Genomic DNA, 21,186 nt, shown 5'->3' with positions numbered 1-21,186 from the left:
TCACATTGGGGCTATCTTGCCGTGGCTTTGGCGTTCCATGACTAATGGAGAAACCCTGACTTTGGCTGAAGCACCACCTAGCTGTGAGTCATTTTATTCATAGGAGGTTTCAAGCACGGATCTCAGACGCGTAGACACCAGGTAAAGGGACGACAATGTCCTATTGCTCGGCAGCAAAATGAAAACAATTACTCGTGCCACCCCAGCTGCTACAGACACCCCAATGAAGAGCTTGTAACTTGCAATTTACTGCTAGAAAACTAAAAACGCTCTGGTGGCAACCTCCGCATATAGACTTCTTGCACTTATAAAGGATGCTGGTGTACAACTCACCATTTGCCCTGGCTTCATCACGCGTAGGGATTCTCTCCTCAAACGCTAACTTGACTGTCTTGTGTGGGCTTTGCAGGCCCGGACGGGTTGTAAGTACTTGGCATATACTCCTGAACACACCCTAGCCAATGCACAACATCCCTGTATGTAAATGCCATGCGCGCAGGCGCCACTCACCATGCTGCATAGTTCCGGTAGCACTTGGCCCGCCCTCTTGCTGATCCTCGTCTTCCTCGTCTGAGGCCTCTTCATATACATCGTCGGCTGGAATCACCGTTCTGTTACTCGCGGTTAATCAAATTAGGGCCCCAGTCCACATCACCAGGCTTGGGGCTTTCTGGCGTGCAAAGCGCACCAAACCCTCTTATCACAGGGTGCTCTCCTGTCAATCCTATCCTTATACTCAGTGAGCTAGTACTTAAGATTTTTGTGAGTTTAATGGAATAGAGGATTTTTGAATCCTTCGTTGGGCATCCTGTTGTCCCTGTCAGGCAGAGGCTAGGAGGAAGTCCTCTGGCTGCTGGCATTTCATGATTCACGTCCTGGTGTCCATACCAGGCTGCTAACAAGCTTATCTTATGTTGTTTTACCCACGTGATGGAATGCCGCAGGCTCCTCGGAGTTTGTTGTCCTCCGCACATTCCCTGAAGTAAAGACATCACTGGATTACAGTTTGAAGTCTGTTATGGCGAAAGGTGGCAAGGCAGTGATGGTCGTGGAGCTGAAGGGTAACGTGGTGTTCAACCACATATGGCAGCCCTTGGCGACAGCTATAGAGCTGGCAATACTGAACTGCGGGCAAGATCCAGTGACGGTGCTGCTAACGGATGCTAAACAGTGGTATTTTGCGTCTGTGCAGCTGATCGGAGAGGCCGACAAACAAGAACCTTCCCTGCCTGAGGGCGAACTCCGGGCATGCAATCACCAGTTCCGCCTCTTCAATTGTGAACGCATTCCCTGTAACCTCCTGTTAAGGCCTGGTACAGATGATTACGGACCGGTGGCTAAGGTAAGGTCGAAATTTGGAGAGGCAATAATCTTGCAGACAGGGGGGAGTGGCAGGCTGTTGTCCGTTTAGGAGGTTTTCCTCGGGGCTCTAGGAGGTACAATTTACTGTATTTGTGACAGAGTAGGAAGCTTCTGGGCCCATTGCACACAGTAGGGTCTCGACATGAACCCTATAGAGCATCATACACAATTACCACACCACACAAAACTGGAAGTCCAAGGTTTCTGTCTTCTAGAATCCCTCCTCGCCCAGTCACCCGAACATCTTCAGAGGGTTCGGCAATCGCCTTTTTTACCAGTCCAGTGCGTGAATCTTGGTCCATCAGCTGTGCCCCCATCTCCACATCGCAGCAACTAGGCAAAATCTCGCGCTCCCGCCAATGTCCCAGGAATTAAACCCAGGTCCTTAAAACGGCTGTTTGCTGTAGTGCGTCCAAAAGACGACAGAAGCTGCACTTTGTGAACGTGTGCTGATGAATTTGGTATTAATTTTTGTTAGTATAGATTAAAGAAGTATTGATGAAGAACATGTTCGCTAAAATATACTTCTAGTATCTTTTAAGCCTTGCTCGATGATATTCCTGAAACACCTCTTGATCCTGCAGGTGTTCGCCCGGATGCACAGCGTGCTGTACCCTGGTGTGGACATCACCCGGGTTGCACATCGGGCGAAGCTGGGCAATGAGACGCTTCAAACTCTGGCAAATAAGTGGGCGGAGCCATTTATCACAGAGCTGTATAAGAAAAAGAACGACCCGGAACTGAAGGAAATTGCGCAGAAGGCGGAGAGGGAGAAGAAGGAAATTGAGCAGAAGGCGGAGAGGGAGAAGAAGGAAATTGCGCAGAAGGCGGAGAGGGAGAAGAAGGAAATTGCGCAGAAGCTGGAGGCATCAGAGCGGGAGAAGACGGAAATTGCGCAGAAGGCGGAGAGGGAGAAGAAGGAAATTGAGCAGAAGGCGGAGAGGGAGATTGAGGCCCTCAAGAGGCAGCTGCAGCAGCAGCAAGGCCACTAGTGGTGATGCGGTGTATGAAAGTCACCTTCTAACGAATAATCCTATAGATGCTGACAAGGCACTGTTTTGCTTCACATGTCTACATGCCTTTTCTCGCGCTAGTTCGTGGGCAGCCTTGCCTAAGCAGAAGACACATTGGCAGCAGTCCTCCAATAGACAAACATGGAATGTTGAACAACGGACCTGTCGTTCCGATCCTATTTGAATGGCCTGCAGGAAAGGATAAGGCATGTAGATGTATGTATTTGCATGTGCGTGTGTGCTGTTGCACTCGAGTGCCTGCGGAGGAGGACAACTCAGATGGTGTTCAGTGCATCGGTGCGTCACAGGGAGGTAGGGAATTCGTCCTGCGGGCGCACAGTGGGTAGCTACCGTGTCATCAGATAGCACTGCTGTGTTGACCAACTGGAAGAAAATGTGTGTATACGCGTGTGTACGAGCATTGATCAGAGCGCGAATGCGTGTCAGCATTGGCTCCGTCGCTTTGTACATTAACCCCCCGTTTGGATTGCGTTCTGGCGATAGCCTTCAGGGCCTGTTTTTTTCGGCGTTGTGTCGAGGAGTATGAGGCCCGCCGTATCAGGCAGGCAGTGCTTCTCCTCAAAGCAGCGGTGGGCTATCTATGCGTGGTTCGATGCAGTGCTGAAATGGCCGTTATGTTTTCTGCGCGAACGTGTGTCCTTTGTACGGGGGACACGTAATAGGGGCGCAAGTGTGCAGGACTCAGGTCTGTCCCTAGGGGCCGTGTGTAGAAAACCCGCACGGCAAAGCGTTGTGGTTTACGTAGGCCCTGACGTTAAACGGTTTGCGTCTGTTGTTGGGCGGATGGGGAACATTCTCGGTGTGACGTCCTGGTGTATGTGCCTCGTATGGATGACGAAACTGTTGTTGTTTAGCCCAAGATACCGTTACACAATTTGTCGAAAACCTGTACCATACAGTTACCTAGACAACATTTGTCTGTGAGCGATGCACGCATCGTGGAAACATTTTTTTGTGCTAGTCAGTGGCTAAGTACGACACGATGCACCGAACTGACAACCTGCCGAACCGATGTGAAGCCTGGGCCAGCGGCCCACCTTGTAACCTCTTAAAAAAACGCTTAGGAGCGCTTCCTGGCGCTTAGGGGCGTTTCCGCCGGGGCCATCAGCGGCGGCGTGGCGTTCGTTGGGCGGGTCGGCCCATGCATAGCGATTGGTATTATACTGATGCCATCGTGTATACCGAAGCATGGGCGAGTATGAGACTCTGTAAGCGTTTTTTGCGAGAAGCCCCGCGCGCATCTCAGTACATAAGGAAGCGTAACTAGATAAATGTAGAGCACCCAAATTGCATATCGGGATATGCCATACATTTCATCCAGGTGAAATTTCGGACCCTGCAAACCCTCATCTGGCAGCCACCGAGCCTCATCTAGCTGTCCCGAAGGCGGCCGGGCGCCTCATCTAGCTGCCGTCTTTTCTCATCCAGCTTGCCAGAGACCCCCCCTTCAACTTCACTTAGATACTGAGGGACTCTGACACTTAGATATAAAAGGAACCCCGTGTCGCGATATTTAAATGCCGTTGCGCTGGTATAGCTTGCGCCAGGACCCCAGCCTCATCTTCCCGCTGTTCATACCCTCCTACACCAACACCAACAATACACAACTTGCATCCGTCATCATCGGCCGCCACCGCCACCGCCACCGCCGCCGCCAAGGCTGCCGTCGTCGCCGCCGTCACCTGCTGCGTCACCATCGGCCCCTGGCGGCAGCTGCGCTGCCCAAGGTTTCTACGGCCTTCAGGTGGTTGAGGTGGTTGTGTTCGTCGTGCTGCTCGCGGCCATTGATACGAAGAGTTGCTCCAGGGTGGTTTGTGTCAGGCAGTAATCGGCCACCCCAAGAGCTGCTCGTTGGGATTCAACCGCCTCGAAAAGTGCGGCAAGGTCTAAATGTCGCTGTTGCTGCTGCATCTGCTGCATCTGCTGCATCTGCTGCTGCTGCCGCTGCTGCTGCTGGTCTTGCTGACGTGGCGACGGCGGCGACGGCGGCAGAGAGTACGGCGGCTGCGAGCCTCCAGCGTCAGCATCTGGGTTATCGCTGTTTTCTGCGGCAGCTACAGCCTCTCTGTCCGACGGAAAAGGAGGGACACCAGGAGAAAGGCAAGAGGGGATTAGGAGGAGGAGTAACTGCTTTGGATGAACGTTTTGTACGGCAGGTGGATGGACGAACAGCTGTATAGGGGGTAGGTGACGGGGTGGATGGAAATCCAAAACACACACACTCGCTCACACACAGGGGGGGCGGGGGGAAAACCCACCTCGGGAGGGAAAAGGTGAAACAGTTCTGATCCATGTACGACAGTACGGCACCTGGGCACACCGAAGCCACCCACTCCGTCAGCGTCGCTGCCCTGGCGGCAGCGTCATTGACAGATAGCACAGCCGCCGCCGCCGCCGCCGGTGACGACGACGACGACGCATCGGCCCCCGTGGCGGCGGTGGCGGTGGTGGCGGCGACGCCGCCGCCTGGCGATACGGAGTGCGATGATTGCGGCAGCGGCGGCAGCGGCGGCGGCGGCGACGGACCACTCGCCAGGGACGGATTGCTGGCACTTGCCGGCTGCAACTTGATCTCCAGGATGTACCTGTACGGCAAATATGGGTACGTATACGACAAAATGTACAGCACCGGATGGCTACTGCAAGTGAGGGGTTTAAAGGGCGGCACCTCCTTACGTTGAAAAGCCTCGCCATTTTAGGGGTTTAGGGTTTGTCGACTTTGTCTACAAATTGTCTAAAATCCTAAAAACACCTTAGCCCTCTTGTAAGAGGCACGACAGACAGACAGACATATCGCCAGGCAGACAGACAGACAGACAGACAGATAGACGTGAACTACACAATTACTCCAGGCACACTGACTTACCCGCCTCCGAAGCGGCTCTTCAGGTGCTGTACGGTCCCCAAACACCTCAACCGACCCGCCACCATAATCGTCAGTGAAGTGCACAGCGCCTCACACTCCTCCATGGAATGGCTCGTCAGTACGACAGTACGGCCTACGTTTGCAGTTCGTGGTCGTCAAGATGTCGTCGTACGGTCTCTGATTTCGGATGGCTTCTGGTTCATTCACATCCATGTACCTCTCGAGTCCTCATCCACCCATAATCAAGGAAATCCGTGAATTGTTATGCATTTGGTTTTTTGGTTCGAATTTGAAAACTCCTAAAGACTCAAAAATTGGGGTTACGGCATGTACGGCAGACCTTTTCGATGTTATTTGAGCAATGACAAATGTACGACGTAATCCTGACAATACTCACTGACAAAAATGTGACACTATTGAAACCGCAACTCGTGTGAAGGAAAGGAGGGATGTTTGCGTTTGCTCTGCCGTACGTGCCGTACGTGAAGCATGTGACAGAATGTGGAGGAAGGAGGTGAACCAGATGGCACGAAGCTGCGAAGACGGGCGGCCGAGCCGAACCGCGTCAGAGCGCGGGGGAAAGATAGGCGAGGGAGGTTGAGACAGACAGACAGACAGACAGACGAACTCACCCGCTCGAATGACCTCGTTCTGCATGTGAAGAGGGGCCACAGTGGGGGGAGGGGGAAGGGGAGGGGGAGGTGTGTATTAAAGGGGGTATTCATTCGCCGTACCCTCGATACCAACATACGTACATACATACACACATACACAAGCAACCCCTCCAGCTTTCCAACGGACTCCCGGAGTTACTCCCCCCCGTCCCTCCCCCGATCCCCCCACACGCCTTTTGATCCCTTCCTTAACCTCCTCCCTCCCTACACTCCACCCCTGCAACCCCCCCAGCCCACACGCACACGCACCTGCAAACACGTCCACAGACCCCGGCGGGCTCCCGGATCCATTCCCGTGGAGGGCTCGTCCAGCGCACAGACCCGCGGGTCACCCACCAACGCCACCGCCACACCCAACTTGCGTTTCATGCCGCCACTGCACGTACGGCACCAGGTACGGTACCGAGTACACAATCGTACAACATTGCAAGCAAAGGCATATGGCTGGGGACTGGGGAGGAGAGGACGAGCAAGCAAAGCCGGGGCCGCACGTGGACGACCACCCAACAGTCAACAGATTACCAACCGCCAACCGCCATACCTGTAACCACCGCAAGGGCTGTCCGCCGCACCTTCGAGCCCAAGCCGCTTAAGTAGGTACGACACCAGACCGGCGACGTACGGCTCCGGAACCCCTCGCAACCTGCGTAATCGCACAAGTAGAACATATGCACGTTCCTGTACAAGATGTACATGTACGTCTGTACGTGTACGTGCAGCAGCCACCTTAATTTGAACAGGGGATCCGACCAATGGCCCAGGCGGGTGCTGAACGCATAACCCAAACACAGTGTAGGGCAGTGTGTTTTATATGTTGCATCCGTACGACACACCAGGTTTTAAGAACTTATGCCGTACACGTACCTGGCGTACATGGCCGCCACCTCCCGACCCGTCATGGCTCCCGGAAGCGCCTCGAACTGGGGACAGTACCTATGTACGGCAGTGTACGGCAATGCATGCGCAAGCATATATAAACATACCGCGACAGACGCAAAAGAACGCCACTGCCAGCAGGCCGAGCTGCGTGAACATTGTGCGTGTGTGTATGTACGAACGGCATTGCGGTTCACTCCAATCCTCTTTTCCCCTCCTCCCGGGGGGGACCCTCAAACCCCAACTTGGACCCCCCCTCCACTCACATACACACACACACGGGGGGTGTCTGTCACCCACCCGAGCTGCCGCCGCGCCGCTGCCAACTGCTTCCGTACACTAAAACCCGCCACGCGCGCGTCTCCCGCGTCGGGCATCACCTCCCCGGTCAACATCCTGAAGGTGGTAGTCTTGCCTGTTACGGAGTTGGCGGCGGGAAAACCAAAGTGCCGTACGATTCATCAGCAAGAAGAAAGATAGGGTTGGTTCTTAGATGTGCGGGGGAGGAGGGGGGTGGGGGGAGGAAACGTGTGTGTACGTCTCTAGGGAGGGCGCGTGGAGATGTACGACACAAACCTGAGACGGAGCTGAAGAGAAGCTCAGGAGGGGAGATGTTCTTAGTTGTGACCGTTAGTAGGGTTCGGTTGAGATCCCATGTTCTTTATTTTCATATTCTTCATTTCATTTCATTTTTTGTGTTTGAAAGACTTTTTTGCTTTAAAGATCTGAAAGCCGTCTCCAGACTGTCGTACGGTGCATGATGCTTGACTAAATAAAAAACTTTTTAATATACCTTCAAGTACCTATATACTACACATACAAATACACATACATAAACACATACAAATATATATGTATCTATACACCGCTTTCTGCATTAGTATCCCCCACCCTTCCTTCCTCTCTTCCCGCAAAGCCAGGCAGAAGAGGAGCCATCAGCACTCACTCACTACCCACACCTACCTACCGCTTTCTCCCCTCCCCTCCCCCCACACACATCAAAAACCCGCCTTCAGGAGTATCACCCCCCCCCCGGGGCATCCCGGCCCTAATGAGCTCTGTTACTCCAGGGGGGAATTACTCCAGGGGGTTGATATACTCTAGTGCGGATAATCCTTGAAAATCAAAACACACACGCCTGTTTCCATCTTCCCCCGCGATCACCACTCAGTTTCCCCCGGGCCCCCCAAAACACACACACACACACGCACGCACCTGCTCCATTTGCCCCCAACAGTCCAAAACACTCCCCCGCCGGCACCCCCACCCACAATCCGCGAACTGCTGCTACTGCCGGTCGGGACCAACCCTGGCTGTAGCTCTTCCGTACACCGGCCAACAGAACCTGCGACATGCGACCGAATGGTTGCGCATTTAGAGGGGATCGAGGGGCCGACCGCTGAGTGACACCGGCAGCGGCGGGGAACAGAAAGAGAGAGATGTGAATAGGTGGTCAAGATGGTCGACGATTACGAGAGCGGAAATTAGGAGATTTTACAAAAAAATAAAAATAGAATATAAAACAAAAAAATTAAAATCATGGTTGGGAGTTATGATATGTTTTAAATAATTAAATTTGCGAAAATTGAAACCGAACATAAAACGCGGTACTAAGAAATGCGCGTATGTTTATCGCATCAGCTAATAACGGATCCCACATGGGCAGCCCACCAACTGAATTCGTACTAAGCCGGGCCCTCCCCCCCAAATACACACACACACACAACTAACCGGGCAGTTGTTCCTGCGGCCCTCAACCACCGCCTGCCTCTCAGCCGCCACGTCATCATCATCATCATCGTCCAAATCATCGCCATCACCATCACCATACCCGCCGCTGCCACATTGAGCCCATTTGGTTTCGGTGTCTCCCGCCGCCGCCGCCGCGGACAGCCCCTCCTCCAATTCAACCAGTTGCGCCGCTGTACGACACAGACCCACGGGTTGGTCATATCGGTCAGGTCGAGTTAGAAACCCTATTCGATAGGTTGGAAGTGGCCCGTGGGACCAAACAAAACCGAAAAAGAGACATCCTAATAGATCATTGTCCTACAGATCATCGCAATTCTAAAACTTAAAAAAAAACCTAAAACCCTAAAACTCTAAAACCCCAAACTCCCTTTAGAGCGGGAGAGAAAGGAAATCTGGGCTGGCGATATGAACTTCGGATCTATTTCTATGTTTAAAGCTTTTTTGAGGGATTTGTCTAGACAAGTTGAGGGTATGCCGTATGCCGTACCGTCGCGTCCATCGGCGGTGGCGGCACCGCCATTGCCGTACCGCCACAACCGACCGCCCCGCCGCTGCTGCCGCCGCCGCCGCCGTCGCCCGAATGACAAAATCCACCGCGCCGCGTCCTGCCCGTATGCATAAGCGACCGTCAGCACGCCCGCGTCGTACAGTACGGCAATACTGCCGTACACTAGCGCCTGTACGGCCATATGCGCCATGGGGCTGCCGAAGACGTCCCAGTCGAAGGGCTTGCCGCGTTTGCCAAACGGAAAGCCGGTGCTGAAGAAACAACAAGAAAATAAAATAAAAAATTTATGAAGGGGCATTGGAAGAGGAAGAAAGAAAGGGGAAAGGAACGGCGGCGGGGGAAAGGGGGTTAACGCGCGCCACGCTGAAGAGAGGGCGCGGAAGAGAGAACAGGACAAGAAGACAAACAAAGAGAACCCCTACAAAACACTCTTTGATGTGTATCAAATCGGTCGTACAACACTGGCAGTTGCCGTACAACACAAGCAGCAATAGTACGGCAGTGGACGCTAGGGGGTAAGAGGGGCGACCGGGATGTTGGGTGAAGAGCCCTGGGGGTGGCGAGACGATGTGCCTCGAGGGAGAACGTCGAGGGGTGAATCATTAAGCAACGTAACCACTTCCGTACATTCGTACGGGGTTCGTACACTCTTCCAACCTTCCCCCTCCTAAACACACAACCCGACTATGGCCACGGTGCCCCCTACCACCACCTCCTCATACATCGTTCACAGCGCGCATCACATGTTACCCCGTACGGCGCATGTACGGCACTCAACTCGTACGTTGACTGGACGTCGTACATTCCGCGTGCGAAGCAGTAATGAGGCGACGCGGTGCGAAGCGTTGCTTTGGCCGCACGATTCCAGGACGCCAGCGAAGAGCCGGATCGCGGCACCACCATTAATATCAGGTCAGCAATCCAAGTCGCTACGAATCCTAAATAACCCGTCAGGAAATAGATGGTGTTAAGCCGCTGTAGAGCACGCATTTCGTCCTGCGTCGTACAGTACGGTACGGTACGAACAACGTATCTATGTATGAACAATAACATCAAACCTGCCAAAGAAATGGAGTGTGAGTGAGTTCTGGTGGAAAGTTTGTGTACGACACCGTACATCCGTACCCTGTTATGAAATTGCTGTGCACGTACCCGGAAAAAGAAGTGTAGCAAGTAGGTCAGGCTGATGCCCGCGGGTCCAAAGCCCCACAATAGCCCAGCTACTGCCGCCAGACGCTGACCGCTGTACTGCGGTAGCCTGTACGACGCAATCAGCGCTAGCAGCCCGGCGGCAGACAGGCTGTAGCTGATGAAGTCACAGCAGAAGTTGGCGGCCCAATAAGCTGTAGCAGGAGCGCCGCTGACCAGCTGCAAGTGCTTAGAGTTGTTGTCCTGCTCCCTGAAAGTGCAAGGAGTACGACACAGATCGTACGGTGTACAGCAGGGAGGCATTTGCGTGTACGAGACACTATGTTTGTCTGTCTCTCTGTCTATACGGCACTACGTGAGGAAGGAAGGGAGACATACAAGCAAACAGACAGACAGGGAGACATACAAGCAAACAGACAGACAGAGAGACATACAAGCAAACAGACAGACAGGGAGACAGACAGGGAGACAGACAGGGAGACAGACAGACAGGGAGACAGACAGACAGATGGATACACAAGTCCACACCTTGGCTCCTAATCCCCTAAGCCCATTACCTACCTCCCGGTATGCGAGTCAACCGCTGCCCATAACCACGCACCAACTACCTAACTACCAACAGAATCTGACATTCTTCAAATAAAGCATTACACTAGTAGTGGCCCAGAAGCCTCCCACTCTGTAACAACAACAACAACAACAACAACAACAACGACAACAACAACAACGACAACAACTTATAGCTAAAATTATTAGCACCTGACGATAAAGACCACAAACGAAGCCGACAGTACGCTACTCGCGAGCAGCAAGCACAGCACCAGCATCAACCTCGCAGCGTCCCGCTTTATCTGCGCCACCAGCTCAGTTTCCAAAATAGGCAACGGCCAACTGACGGCAGAGAAAGACGGCGGCGGCTCCGCCGGCGCAGCGACGGCTGGCGGCTGCAAGCCGCCGTTTATGTACGACAACACCGCCGTCATCGCGTCGGCGAGCGCGGCAGGCAGAGCTGATATGGCGCTTTGGTTGGTTAGCAGTACGAACGAAAGTGGCGCCTGCGGCGGCGGCGGCGATAACGGTGACGACGGCGGCAGCAGCGCAGCGGCGAGGGTTGCCGGCGGCGGGAGGCTGGTGATGTGGAGTGCGTCGTACACGGGCCCGACGTCGCCGCCGTACCAGTGCCGTACCAGGTAGTCCTCTAGCGTCGTGGATCTCGCCTTTGGGTCACCTGTACGTTGCGTTTCACAACTGTTATAACTGTCCAACTGCTTGGTACGGCAAATTTCGGTTACTGCCTTGGGAGTGGCCACACATATAGCGTCGTACGATGGACACAACAGTAAACCACAAGTCGAACGCCAACAACAAAAAAATTTAAGCACCTACCTAAATGCGCCAATCTTTAAGATTTCCGGCCAAAAAAACAAGAAATGGGTAAATGTCCAGTAGATCGGGACGGCGCGGTGATTACGTTTCCAACCTATGCATGTGTTTGCCAATTTTGTACTGCTCCAAAATTTGATCCTTGTCGTACCGGGGTTGTACGGCGCCGTGGCGCCACTATCGACAGCCCGGGCACCGGCTGGATGACTGGCCAAGAACGCCGCCAGGCAGCGACTGCTGCTGCCGCCGCCGCCGCCGCCGCCGCTACAGCCCTCACTTGCATTACGGACTGCTGGCGAGGCCGACCAAGCCAGCGGCCTGCCGAAGAGTGCCGTACGGCGGGACAGCTCCAGCGGCGGCTCACTGGTTTCCCGAACCTGCATGCCAATAGCCGTACAATTGCAAATTGTCCTCAGCAGCATGCGCCGTTTGCAATATAGCAGTTGTCGGTTGCAACCGTTGGCGGCGTTGGGACACATCACCAAATTGAAACTAAGGATAGGTTGGTCAATTGGTCGTGAAAATGCGCGGGAACAAAGGGCACTGAACATCCTTTTGCTGCAGTACAGTCTAAATTCCGCCGTACCGTCATACCGTTGTATTGTCGTACCTGAAAACTGCTGATCCATAACGCCAGGTACACCAGCGCTAACGGAACCGCTACCTGAGTCAGCACTGCCAGACGGTCACGTCGAGCGCATAGGGCCCTTTTGGTAAATAGGGCCCGCAGCTGCTGGCCGTACAGCCGCCAGCCGTACAACGGCGCTGGATGCACCGGCGGCGGCGGCGGCGGCTGCGGTGGCCCCTGTTGTTGTTGTTGCTGTTGCTGTTCTTCCGCCGCCGCTGTGATGGCTAAAAATACCTCCTACGAGGTGAGATGGGAGGTGGCGTGTGGGAGGTGCGGTGCGGGCGGTGAGCGGAATGGGATGACGTAGTCACGTAAACAATTCGTACGCACGTATATACGTACATAGGTACACACACATACATATGCATCAGCGGGACATGCCGCACATTGCCCCTAATGTGCCATCACGGCGTTGGTGGGGAAGGTGATGTTGGGTCCAACGGTGACGCAAATTGGGAGACAAACATACGGACAAACGGACAGACTGACATACTCGCGGACATACAGACATACGGACATACGGACAAACATACGGACAAACAGACACTTAAGGAACCCCCCACGTTTTGCTGTTGCCGAATACACGCACATACAACAAAACAGGCAGGTGGCTGGCAGAAGTTAATGCCTGACTTCTGCTCCCAGAGTGTCCGGGTTCAAATCCGCCTGCCGACCCCTCGGTGTGTGAGGGGTGATGAAATGGGAGGTGGCCCCCCATCATATGGACGGTGTAGGACGTGATTATATCAACTTGCGAGCTGACCAGGAACTAAGTTGTGGCGCCGTTGATCCACCAGATTTGGTTGGATGCTGGTGGTGAGTTGCTGTACCCAACAAATACATTCTGAAATCGGGTGGGGTGAATGGATTAGGGTGCCCCTCTCGCAGGGGAGAGCAGGGAACTGCCTCGGGAAAGGGGGCCGCTGGTGACGCTATGCCACCCTGTAACACCATCATACATGACAGACACACAGACAGACACACACAAGTGTGAATCGACATACACAAAAAAACCACAAAGAAAAACAGGCACACAAAAGGCCGTGCACACACAACAGCACGTGCCCACAAACTAAGCCACCCTCCCACAAACCCCGGAACCCCCTCACCCTCACCCCACCCGCCTTTGGTATCTGCTCCATTCACCAGTGTCTCGTCTTACCCCCCCTCACATCCCCCTTACCCCCGCTTACCCCCCCAACCCCAACCCCCCCACGGACCTCCAATGTCGTCAGCGAAAGGCCGTAGCTGGCCACTCCCAGCTGCTGCCGACCCACGGGTCCGTCCAACTCCCGAAGCAACGCCGGAAACGACGACGTTGCCTCCCGCGGCAGACGTACGACAACCTCCGCGCCGGCGGCACTCAACAGATCAGCTGCCGGCACATGCCGTCGTACAACTGCCATAACGGCCGCCTCAGGTGATGGCGGAGTCCCGGCCGCCGCCGCCGCCGCCGTTGCTTCAGGGGCAGTAGCACTAGCAGTAGCGCTGTCTTGTGCTAGTGCTGGTTCGGCTGCTGTGGCAGGTTTTCCCCCTGGCAGCTGCGAGTGCTGGTGCTGGTGCTGGTGCTGACGGGGCGCCACGACCAAGGTGAGGTTATAGCCGACGCCGTAATTTGCCTGAGGAGGAGGAGGAGGAGGATAAGACCTCAGAGCACAGGCGATTGACGAAAAAAGGTACGATAGAGACGGATTCTGCTGCATGATGTGACTAATAATAGTGTAGGACAAAGGGGATAAAGGCAATACAGTCTTAGGTGGTGATCATAGTGCATAAAGCAAACGAAGGAAAGCAAATGAAAAAAGTAGTTGCACAAAATACACAAAATACACAAAATACACAAAATACACAAAATACACAAAATACACAAAATACACAAAATACACAAAATACACAAAATACACAAAATACACAAAATACACAAAATACACAAAATACAATCAATTGCCATTGCTACCAAGAACGTTAGAACCAGAGCACCGACTGACAGCGAAGTCAACCTGAGACCAAACTTCTTGGCGCGGAGGGGGAAAGGGAAGGACAAAAGAAACACTAAACACACGAAGAAAGTGCCGTACATACCTTCAGCTCCATGCCGGTTCCCTGCGCCGCCACCCTCCCTCGAGCCAAGATCACAACTCGGTCCCCTAGGAGGTCCGCCTCCTGTGTGTACGAACGTGTGTACGAACGTGTGTACGCGCGTACAAGCTGAGTTCATTTCCCTATTTTAATGAACTGCGCAGAAAGCGGCAACTGAAACTGAAACTGAAACTGACAACTGACAACTGTTACAGGACAACATGGCAACATAACCTGACAAAACAAAGGAGTAGCTTTAGGAAGGTGGTCGTGAACAGAACCTCTATCTGCGTATCTATCTGATTTCAATTTGTTTATCTTTCTACATTTATATCTGTAATTACAGATTGTATGTTTGTAAATATATATCGAGTGCATCCTAAACCCCACATGAAAAGCACATGAAACATAATAGATGATCTGATATTGTCCGGAATTCGATGTGGTTCAGATCCGGCTAAGCTTGGATTTGGAATTCCGCATACCTCCATGCTGTGTGTGGTGAGTACGATGGCGGATTCGGATCGGTGCTGACGGATGACCTCCCACGTGAACCTGTACGATAGTACGACAGTACGACCATACTTCGAGAATTCAGGTTTGCCATTCACAGGCCAATCCGGATACAGATACACATACACAGGCATAACTTTTGCACAACATGTAAGCATATCCCAGAGCAATTAAAAGTACCACAAAATAACGCTGTTTGGCATGCAGTACGAAAAGCCATGCCGTACATACATGTACGACGCAATACATAACCTACCTCCGGCTATATGGGTCCATGCCCGATGTAGGTTCGTCCTGCAGGTGTAGAAGTAATAGTACGTATTATAGTACTGCAAACCGTTGAAAACAACAAATTTTCTTTCAACTTTCAAAATTTTCGAGCCCATACATCGCTACTTGGAAGCTCTCGTCATGCTCTTGCAAGCTTCTGCTTTAGTTTTCATTCCCGCGTCCCTTGTGTCTTTATTAGGAAATTAGGGTCACTAAACCGAAAAACCTTTACCAGGAACACGACGGCGGGGTTGCCTAAAAAAGCAATGGCCACACTAAGTTTGCGGCGCTGCCCGCCGCTGAGCTCTCCAGCTAGGGAGTGGAGTTTGGACGTAAGGCCCACTTTGGCAGCGGCGGCGGCGGCCAACTGCCCGACGGGGCGGGAGGGGGGTATTGAGGGAGGGCGGGAGAGGGGGAGAGAGGGAAACGCAAGAGTTGGCAAGACGGATTGGCAGGGTGAATACAGAAAAATGAACCGTTGTGTTAGTTGGGCGGGCTTTGTCGTACAACTGCGTACACGGCTCTTCTTTTGCCCTTCACCGCCCGGGGGCAAAGGAAAAGGGTGGCAGGTGAGAAGGGGGGGGGGGCGGGGGGAGGGGGGCGCACGGAATTGCATGTGTTTTGAGTTTGGTATGTGCTATATGTGGTGGCTCATTTTCTGGCAACGATGACGCTGGCGGCCGCGGTGGCAAGCCGGCCGAGGAAGGAAGGGAGAGCGCGCGTAAAAGAGCGTGTGGAATGCCGGCGGCAAGAACGGATAAGGAAAGTAGAGAGTACGACAAGGAAAACCCACACACAAAACCCGCCCCTTACCCCATTCGTCATTGCAAACGCAATCACGTTTTTATTAACCCCCCTCACACACACGTACACGCACACGCACCTCGGGGATCTCCACTCGCAGGTAGCCCTTGATCGCGCCGTACAACTCCAGATGTTCGTACACTGTCAGGTCAGGCCATAAGATGTCGAACTGGGGGCAGATGCCTAACGAAGACCGTACCAGATCCATTTGGGTCGCAACGTCAAAACCGTTGACGGTTGCACTGCCGGCGGTTGGTTGTAGCATTCCAGTGAGGATGTGGATGGTGGTTGTCTTCCCTGCAGGTCCGAATTTCATCGTATTACTGGCTTGGAGTAACCGTTAATATAGTTGCTGTACAGCAAACTAACCAACCAACAACCGCACCTGCGCCGTTGTGGCCCAGTAATGCCGTAATGCGCCCACTCGCAATCTTTTCCGTCCGTATAGTGTAGTATGATGTACGGAAGCCAGAACGGAAAAAGATTTAGCGTGAGAGGGGGAAGGGAGTGCGGGTTTCAGAAGTTATATAGGGTTATGACTCCTCTAAAACCCTAAAACTGTAAAACCCTTTCCTAAAACTGTAAAACCCTAAAACCCTGAAAAACCAGCGGATGTAGGTAGGTGCGGAAGGACGGAAGGGGGCAGCGCAGGGCAGTCGGCTTATGACCGCTTAAGCAGTACGAACATTTCACTGAACTTCATTTCGTACAAGTGAGGTTACTGTGCCGTACCTGCAAGTCCAAGTGGTCAACCGCTACCTTGTCCTCCCCGGTCAACGTCTGGAAGACTTTGACCAGCCCGCGAACCTCAACAGCCGGCAGCATCCCGTGAAGACGGCTGTCTCGCTCCGAAACCGGCAGTACGGAAGTACGGCATTCGCCATCATTGATACCGCCGTCTCCGCGGCTGCTGCCGAGGAGGGGCCCTTGTACGGCAGGTTGAGATGGGTGAGGTGACGGCGAGAAGGGGCGTGTCTTAAAGATAAATGTGTGTGCGTATGTGTGTGTGCGTATGTGTGTGTGCGGTTGTGTAGGAAGTAACCACTAAAAAATTAAGAATAAAAAACTATAACCGCTTTTGTGCGTCCATGACGGAAACATGAATCATGAGAATATGGGGCGAACCGCATAGAACTTGTTCTCTGGGGATTTTGAAGTTGTCGTACTTACTGAAAAGTGATGGATTGCCGTCGCCATCACCGCCGCCGCCGCCGTTGCCACGCCAAACCCATGTCACGGCCTTCCTCAAGTCGAGCAGCCACCACCGCAACCGCCGCCATCTGCCGCCACCGTTTGAACTCCCCATTCCCCCGGAATTGCCGCCGCCGCCGCCGCCGCCACCGCCGCCGCCGTCAGCCCTTCCACCCCTTTTCGATGCCCAGTAGCGCCGGTCAAAAATGAACCACCAGGGCAAGCGTTGGCCGTACGATTTCGGCAGTACCTGTACGGCAGGTTGTACGACAACGCTCTCATCAGTTATAAGTACAGTTATAAGTTACGGTGGAAGGTGCGCACGTGCCACTGGGGAATGCACGGCAGGGCAACGTCGTTGGGACCGTTTGAAATAACTTATCCGGTACGGCACGTACGAACATGCCGACCTAGGTTCACACACCAACACATCAAGAGACTAAAAAGCTTCACACCGTTCTACTCCCCACATCCATCCAGAGGTCGGCAAACCCTGAATAACTGTCACGGGTACTGGTGCCAGGGTCGAATAACTGTATGGAAATTTTTGTGGTAAAAGCCGAGGAAAGAGCGTCTGCGGGCCGATGTACCAAACTTACTACGTTACACCATCGCTGTTAAAGCCACAGTTGTCTTGTTGCGCCCAATTACTGCGCAAACCTGCCTTTGGGGGGGAATTTCTGCACCCTGCCGTACGGCTGCCGTACCAGCGATGATGATTTTCTGCAACGGGTACAACGGAAGGACCCGCTGTACCAGCGGCGTTTGCCGACCCCTGCATCCATCATACCTCCATTCCCCCTCCCCGATCCCCCCCTTTCCCCCCCGCCCCGGACATCCCCATCAGCCCGCCTCCACATCATACATTATCCAGGTACCACGCCAGTATGCCGTACAGTACGACATCTAGTGCCAGCATCCACAGTACGGTTGCAGCACAGAAGCCGTTTGTCTGGGTGATGGGCGTCCAGAGAGTAGATAGCCGAATGCCTGGGGGGGGAAAAGGGAGAGGTGAGGGGGTGAGTGAGGTGTGTGTGTGTGTGTGTGTGTGTCGGGGGGAGGGGGAGGGGGAGGGGAGACGGGAGGGGAGATATGGAGGTCAGGGAGGTGTGTATTGGCACGTGTGTGTACGTGTGTTTTTAACGTTTTATGACCTGCTGGAAAGAAAGTTTCTTTGGATTATCACTTTTGTCTAGACGACTTGTTTTTTTCCTGGTCTTGGTGGGTGTCTTGGCAGCCGTGGCCGCCTGTCTCATTACGGGCGGTAATGCACGGCCCGCACTGGCTCTATCATCTCTTCACACGACACATGAGGCCCACTGTAACAGCTTTTCCCGCCCCAATACACACGCACACACGCACACACGCACACACACACACACTCTCTCTCTTCGGAAAAGCTCCTAAATAGGACATTGGGCATTTAATTCAATTTATCCTGGATGCGCCAGTCGAATCAAGCGGAATGCATCCAGTCAAGATCCGAAAATTTTGAAATTCAAGATCCAAAGAACCAAGATCCAAACCCAACCCTGGGTTCCCCCCTCCCACCGCCACCTCGACTCACCTTACCCCTCACCTCCCCCCAGCCTACCACCAGACATACGGCCCAGGTATAACCAGTTATGTGTACGAGATCACACAAAATCCGTACTCTGTCGTACACTGCCGTACCTTTCGCTACCAGCTCCCAGTTGATCAGTACATTCGCATACAGAGTAGCGGCGGAGGGGGGTGCTAGGCAGGCCACGTACCAGGTCCAGCTGCCGTACGGATACACCTGCGAATGTGATTGGTGCATCTCGACGTGTACATACATACATACATACATCCGGGCAAGGCAGGGTTTCGCCGGGTTGCTGCCACGGGTGAAGATATAACCCCCCTGTTTCACACATCATCCCCCTAAGCATACACAGACCTCAGTCCTCTCCCCCCTGAGCAGACATACCATCCTTTAGTTGTACCAACGAACTAATGGACAACGTCCTGCCGTACGCAGCTGTGTACGGCATTTGTACTAGAATCTAGCAGCACAACCCTAACCCCGGCGGAAAGAGGGGAATCCCACTCACCACCGGCAGTACGAAACCCGGAAGCATCGACAACGTGTACATCAAGATTACGACAGTGCCCGCCACTCGGCTACTGCTGAAGAGTGTCGACAGGCAGTAGCCGTACGACACCAATGCTGCGCCGTACAGCCAAAAATAGGTCAGCATGGCGCCCGCGCTGCTGTTGGAAAAGGGATACGTGCCGGCTGCCGTACACAGCGCGCCGCTGAGCGCGAGAAGCAGCCAGTGGGTGAGTCCCCATGATAACCAGTACGACGGCTCGGTCAGACCTGTACGACAAAGTGTACGAGATTGCAAAGAAAAACCATCACGCATAATGCGCTTAGCTTCTTTTCTTTGCTACACGCCCCAACTTCACACATACATACACACATACACACACGCCCCAACCCCGCCCCAAGCCCCCGGGAGCCCCCAATCTCATAACCAAATACACCACGCGCACATTCTCCACGTTTGCCGTACAATGTAACCACAGTTAACTGCCGTACACATGCTCGCTTACCCCAAAACGACTTTCTTAAGCTATAACAGCTACGGCAGCCCCAAAACGAAATGCCCACACCTGCTATCGTCCCCCCCCCCCCCCACACACACACACACCGAGACCCCGCAACTAACCAGGCCCCACAAGTCCCCCTCACGCTTCTCTCCCCCCCCTCCCCGGAGAACAACTCCCTGGGGGCGGGGGAACAATTCCCGGGAAGCGGGAATCATATTCAAGGAAACAAGGAGCAAACTGAGGGGGTTTGGGAACCGACGAAACCCAAACCTCACACGCCGCAAAACACACTCACCCAGCACACGCATTCCCTCTCTCAGCCGCAGCTCTTTCTCCCGTACAATGTCTCCCACGACGGCACAAGTGGGCGACAGGAAGGCAAACACCTGACCACGTCGGGTTTCGTAGGTTAGCGGTTGGCGGTTGGAGGTTTGGGGGACGAATATATGCAAAATAAATGAAAAACACTTAACACGAGCAACCAATCAAAACGTGGTTCTTTTCGGGAGGGAATTGGTAGGGGGGAGAGGGGAAAGGTACGGCACATGCGGGGGAGAGGAGGGGAGGTGCGTCAGGAGAGTTTGCGTGGGTTTCGTTGGTGGGCTTCAGGGACGTTGGAAACACTGTACGGCACCAATATCTGTTTCAATGTACTGCAATTCATCTTCCCGTACCAGCAGCAGTTGGAAGAATACGGCAGCGAGGGCAGCTCCCAGGTCCTCTGTGACCGCTGGCCAAGGGAAAGCCTTGTACGACACCTCCACGTTGGCTGGTACGGCATTGTCGTACGGGTTGCCCGCACCGACCCAAGACGATGAATGTGATGAAAGTGGTTTCCGCTGGCTGGCGGCGAATACGGCAGCCTGGTCCGTCGTCATCGCATGTAAGGGTGACGGCGGCGGCGCCACCGTCAGCGGCGCTGACGGCGGCGGCGCTTCATTTGAATTTGCTGCTACATGTATCCCAGTAACCGCTTTCTGAATGGCCAGTTGGAGGTTGGCAAAAAACCAGTACCTGCATGACGGTTGACAGTTACGTGGGAGGGTTTTAGGGTTTTAGGGTATTAACAGCGGGCGTGTAGGCCTGGGTTGGGTTGGGTCTCAGCTTCCTTTCCAAACATGCACACATACATACATATATACAGAATTAAATTGTAATGCAAATAGTTCGGTATTATGCGCTTATAGATGCAAATGAAATTTTTTAACCATGTCCCCTACAGCATGTCGTACAAACTGTTTTGCTGTCGTACCGTTTGTACAGCGCCAGTCCATTTGATGTCGATGGCGCCACCTCAAACAGATCCAGTATGAAGCGAGTCGGCGGCACGTCGCTGTGGTTCATGCCGATCACAACAGAGCTAAGCAGCTCCGAAATCGAAAACTGGGAGCTCAAATTTGAATTCAAATTGTCGAGCTTCAAATTTGAATGGCGAAGAAGCGATTTGCTTCCGAAGCCATCATTTTTACCGCCGACAACGTCATCGGTGGCTCCGAAACCAACTCCTTCAGAGATGCCCT

At 53.5% G+C, this 21,186-nt stretch overlaps 3 protein-coding genes across 3 annotated transcripts; 1 reads left to right on the top strand and 2 right to left on the bottom strand.

The window, feature by feature from the left end:
• Positions 1 to 1,018: 1,018 nt before the first annotated feature.
• VOLCADRAFT_91444 (uncharacterized protein) lies at positions 1,019 to 2,354 on the top strand (the record flags this gene model as incomplete). Its single annotated transcript, XM_002951002.1, has 2 exons — positions 1,019 to 1,342; positions 1,947 to 2,354. 2 exons carry the CDS (start codon positions 1,019 to 1,021, stop codon positions 2,352 to 2,354), a joined length of 732 nt encoding a protein of 243 aa, XP_002951048.1.
• A 1,803-nt stretch (positions 2,355 to 4,157) lies between these two features.
• VOLCADRAFT_43193 (uncharacterized protein) lies at positions 4,158 to 8,103 on the bottom strand (the record flags this gene model as incomplete). The annotated part of the gene is made up of 8 exons (XM_002950900.1): positions 4,158 to 4,316; positions 4,873 to 4,981; positions 5,263 to 5,395; positions 6,176 to 6,312; positions 6,478 to 6,579; positions 6,801 to 6,869; positions 7,113 to 7,227; positions 8,028 to 8,103. Coding segments are annotated over 8 exons (900 nt in total), but the record flags the coding sequence as incomplete, so codon positions are not given.
• A 6,181-nt stretch (positions 8,104 to 14,284) lies between these two features.
• Positions 14,285 to 16,741, bottom strand: VOLCADRAFT_60977 (uncharacterized protein; the record flags this gene model as incomplete). Its single annotated transcript, XM_002950899.1, has 7 exons — positions 14,285 to 14,395; positions 14,797 to 14,866; positions 15,081 to 15,118; positions 15,327 to 15,461; positions 15,978 to 16,195; positions 16,284 to 16,329; positions 16,631 to 16,741. Coding segments are annotated over 7 exons (729 nt in total), but the record flags the coding sequence as incomplete, so codon positions are not given.
• Positions 16,742 to 21,186: the final 4,445 nt, after the last annotated feature.

The sequence above is a fragment of the Volvox carteri genome (genome assembly GCF_000143455.1).
Source record: "Volvox carteri f. nagariensis unplaced genomic scaffold VOLCAscaffold_21, whole genome shotgun sequence".
Taxonomy (NCBI): domain Eukaryota; kingdom Viridiplantae; phylum Chlorophyta; class Chlorophyceae; order Chlamydomonadales; family Volvocaceae; genus Volvox; species Volvox carteri.
The sequence above is the reverse complement of the archived record's forward strand: the minus strand, read 5'-3'. Positions and strand labels throughout refer to the sequence as shown.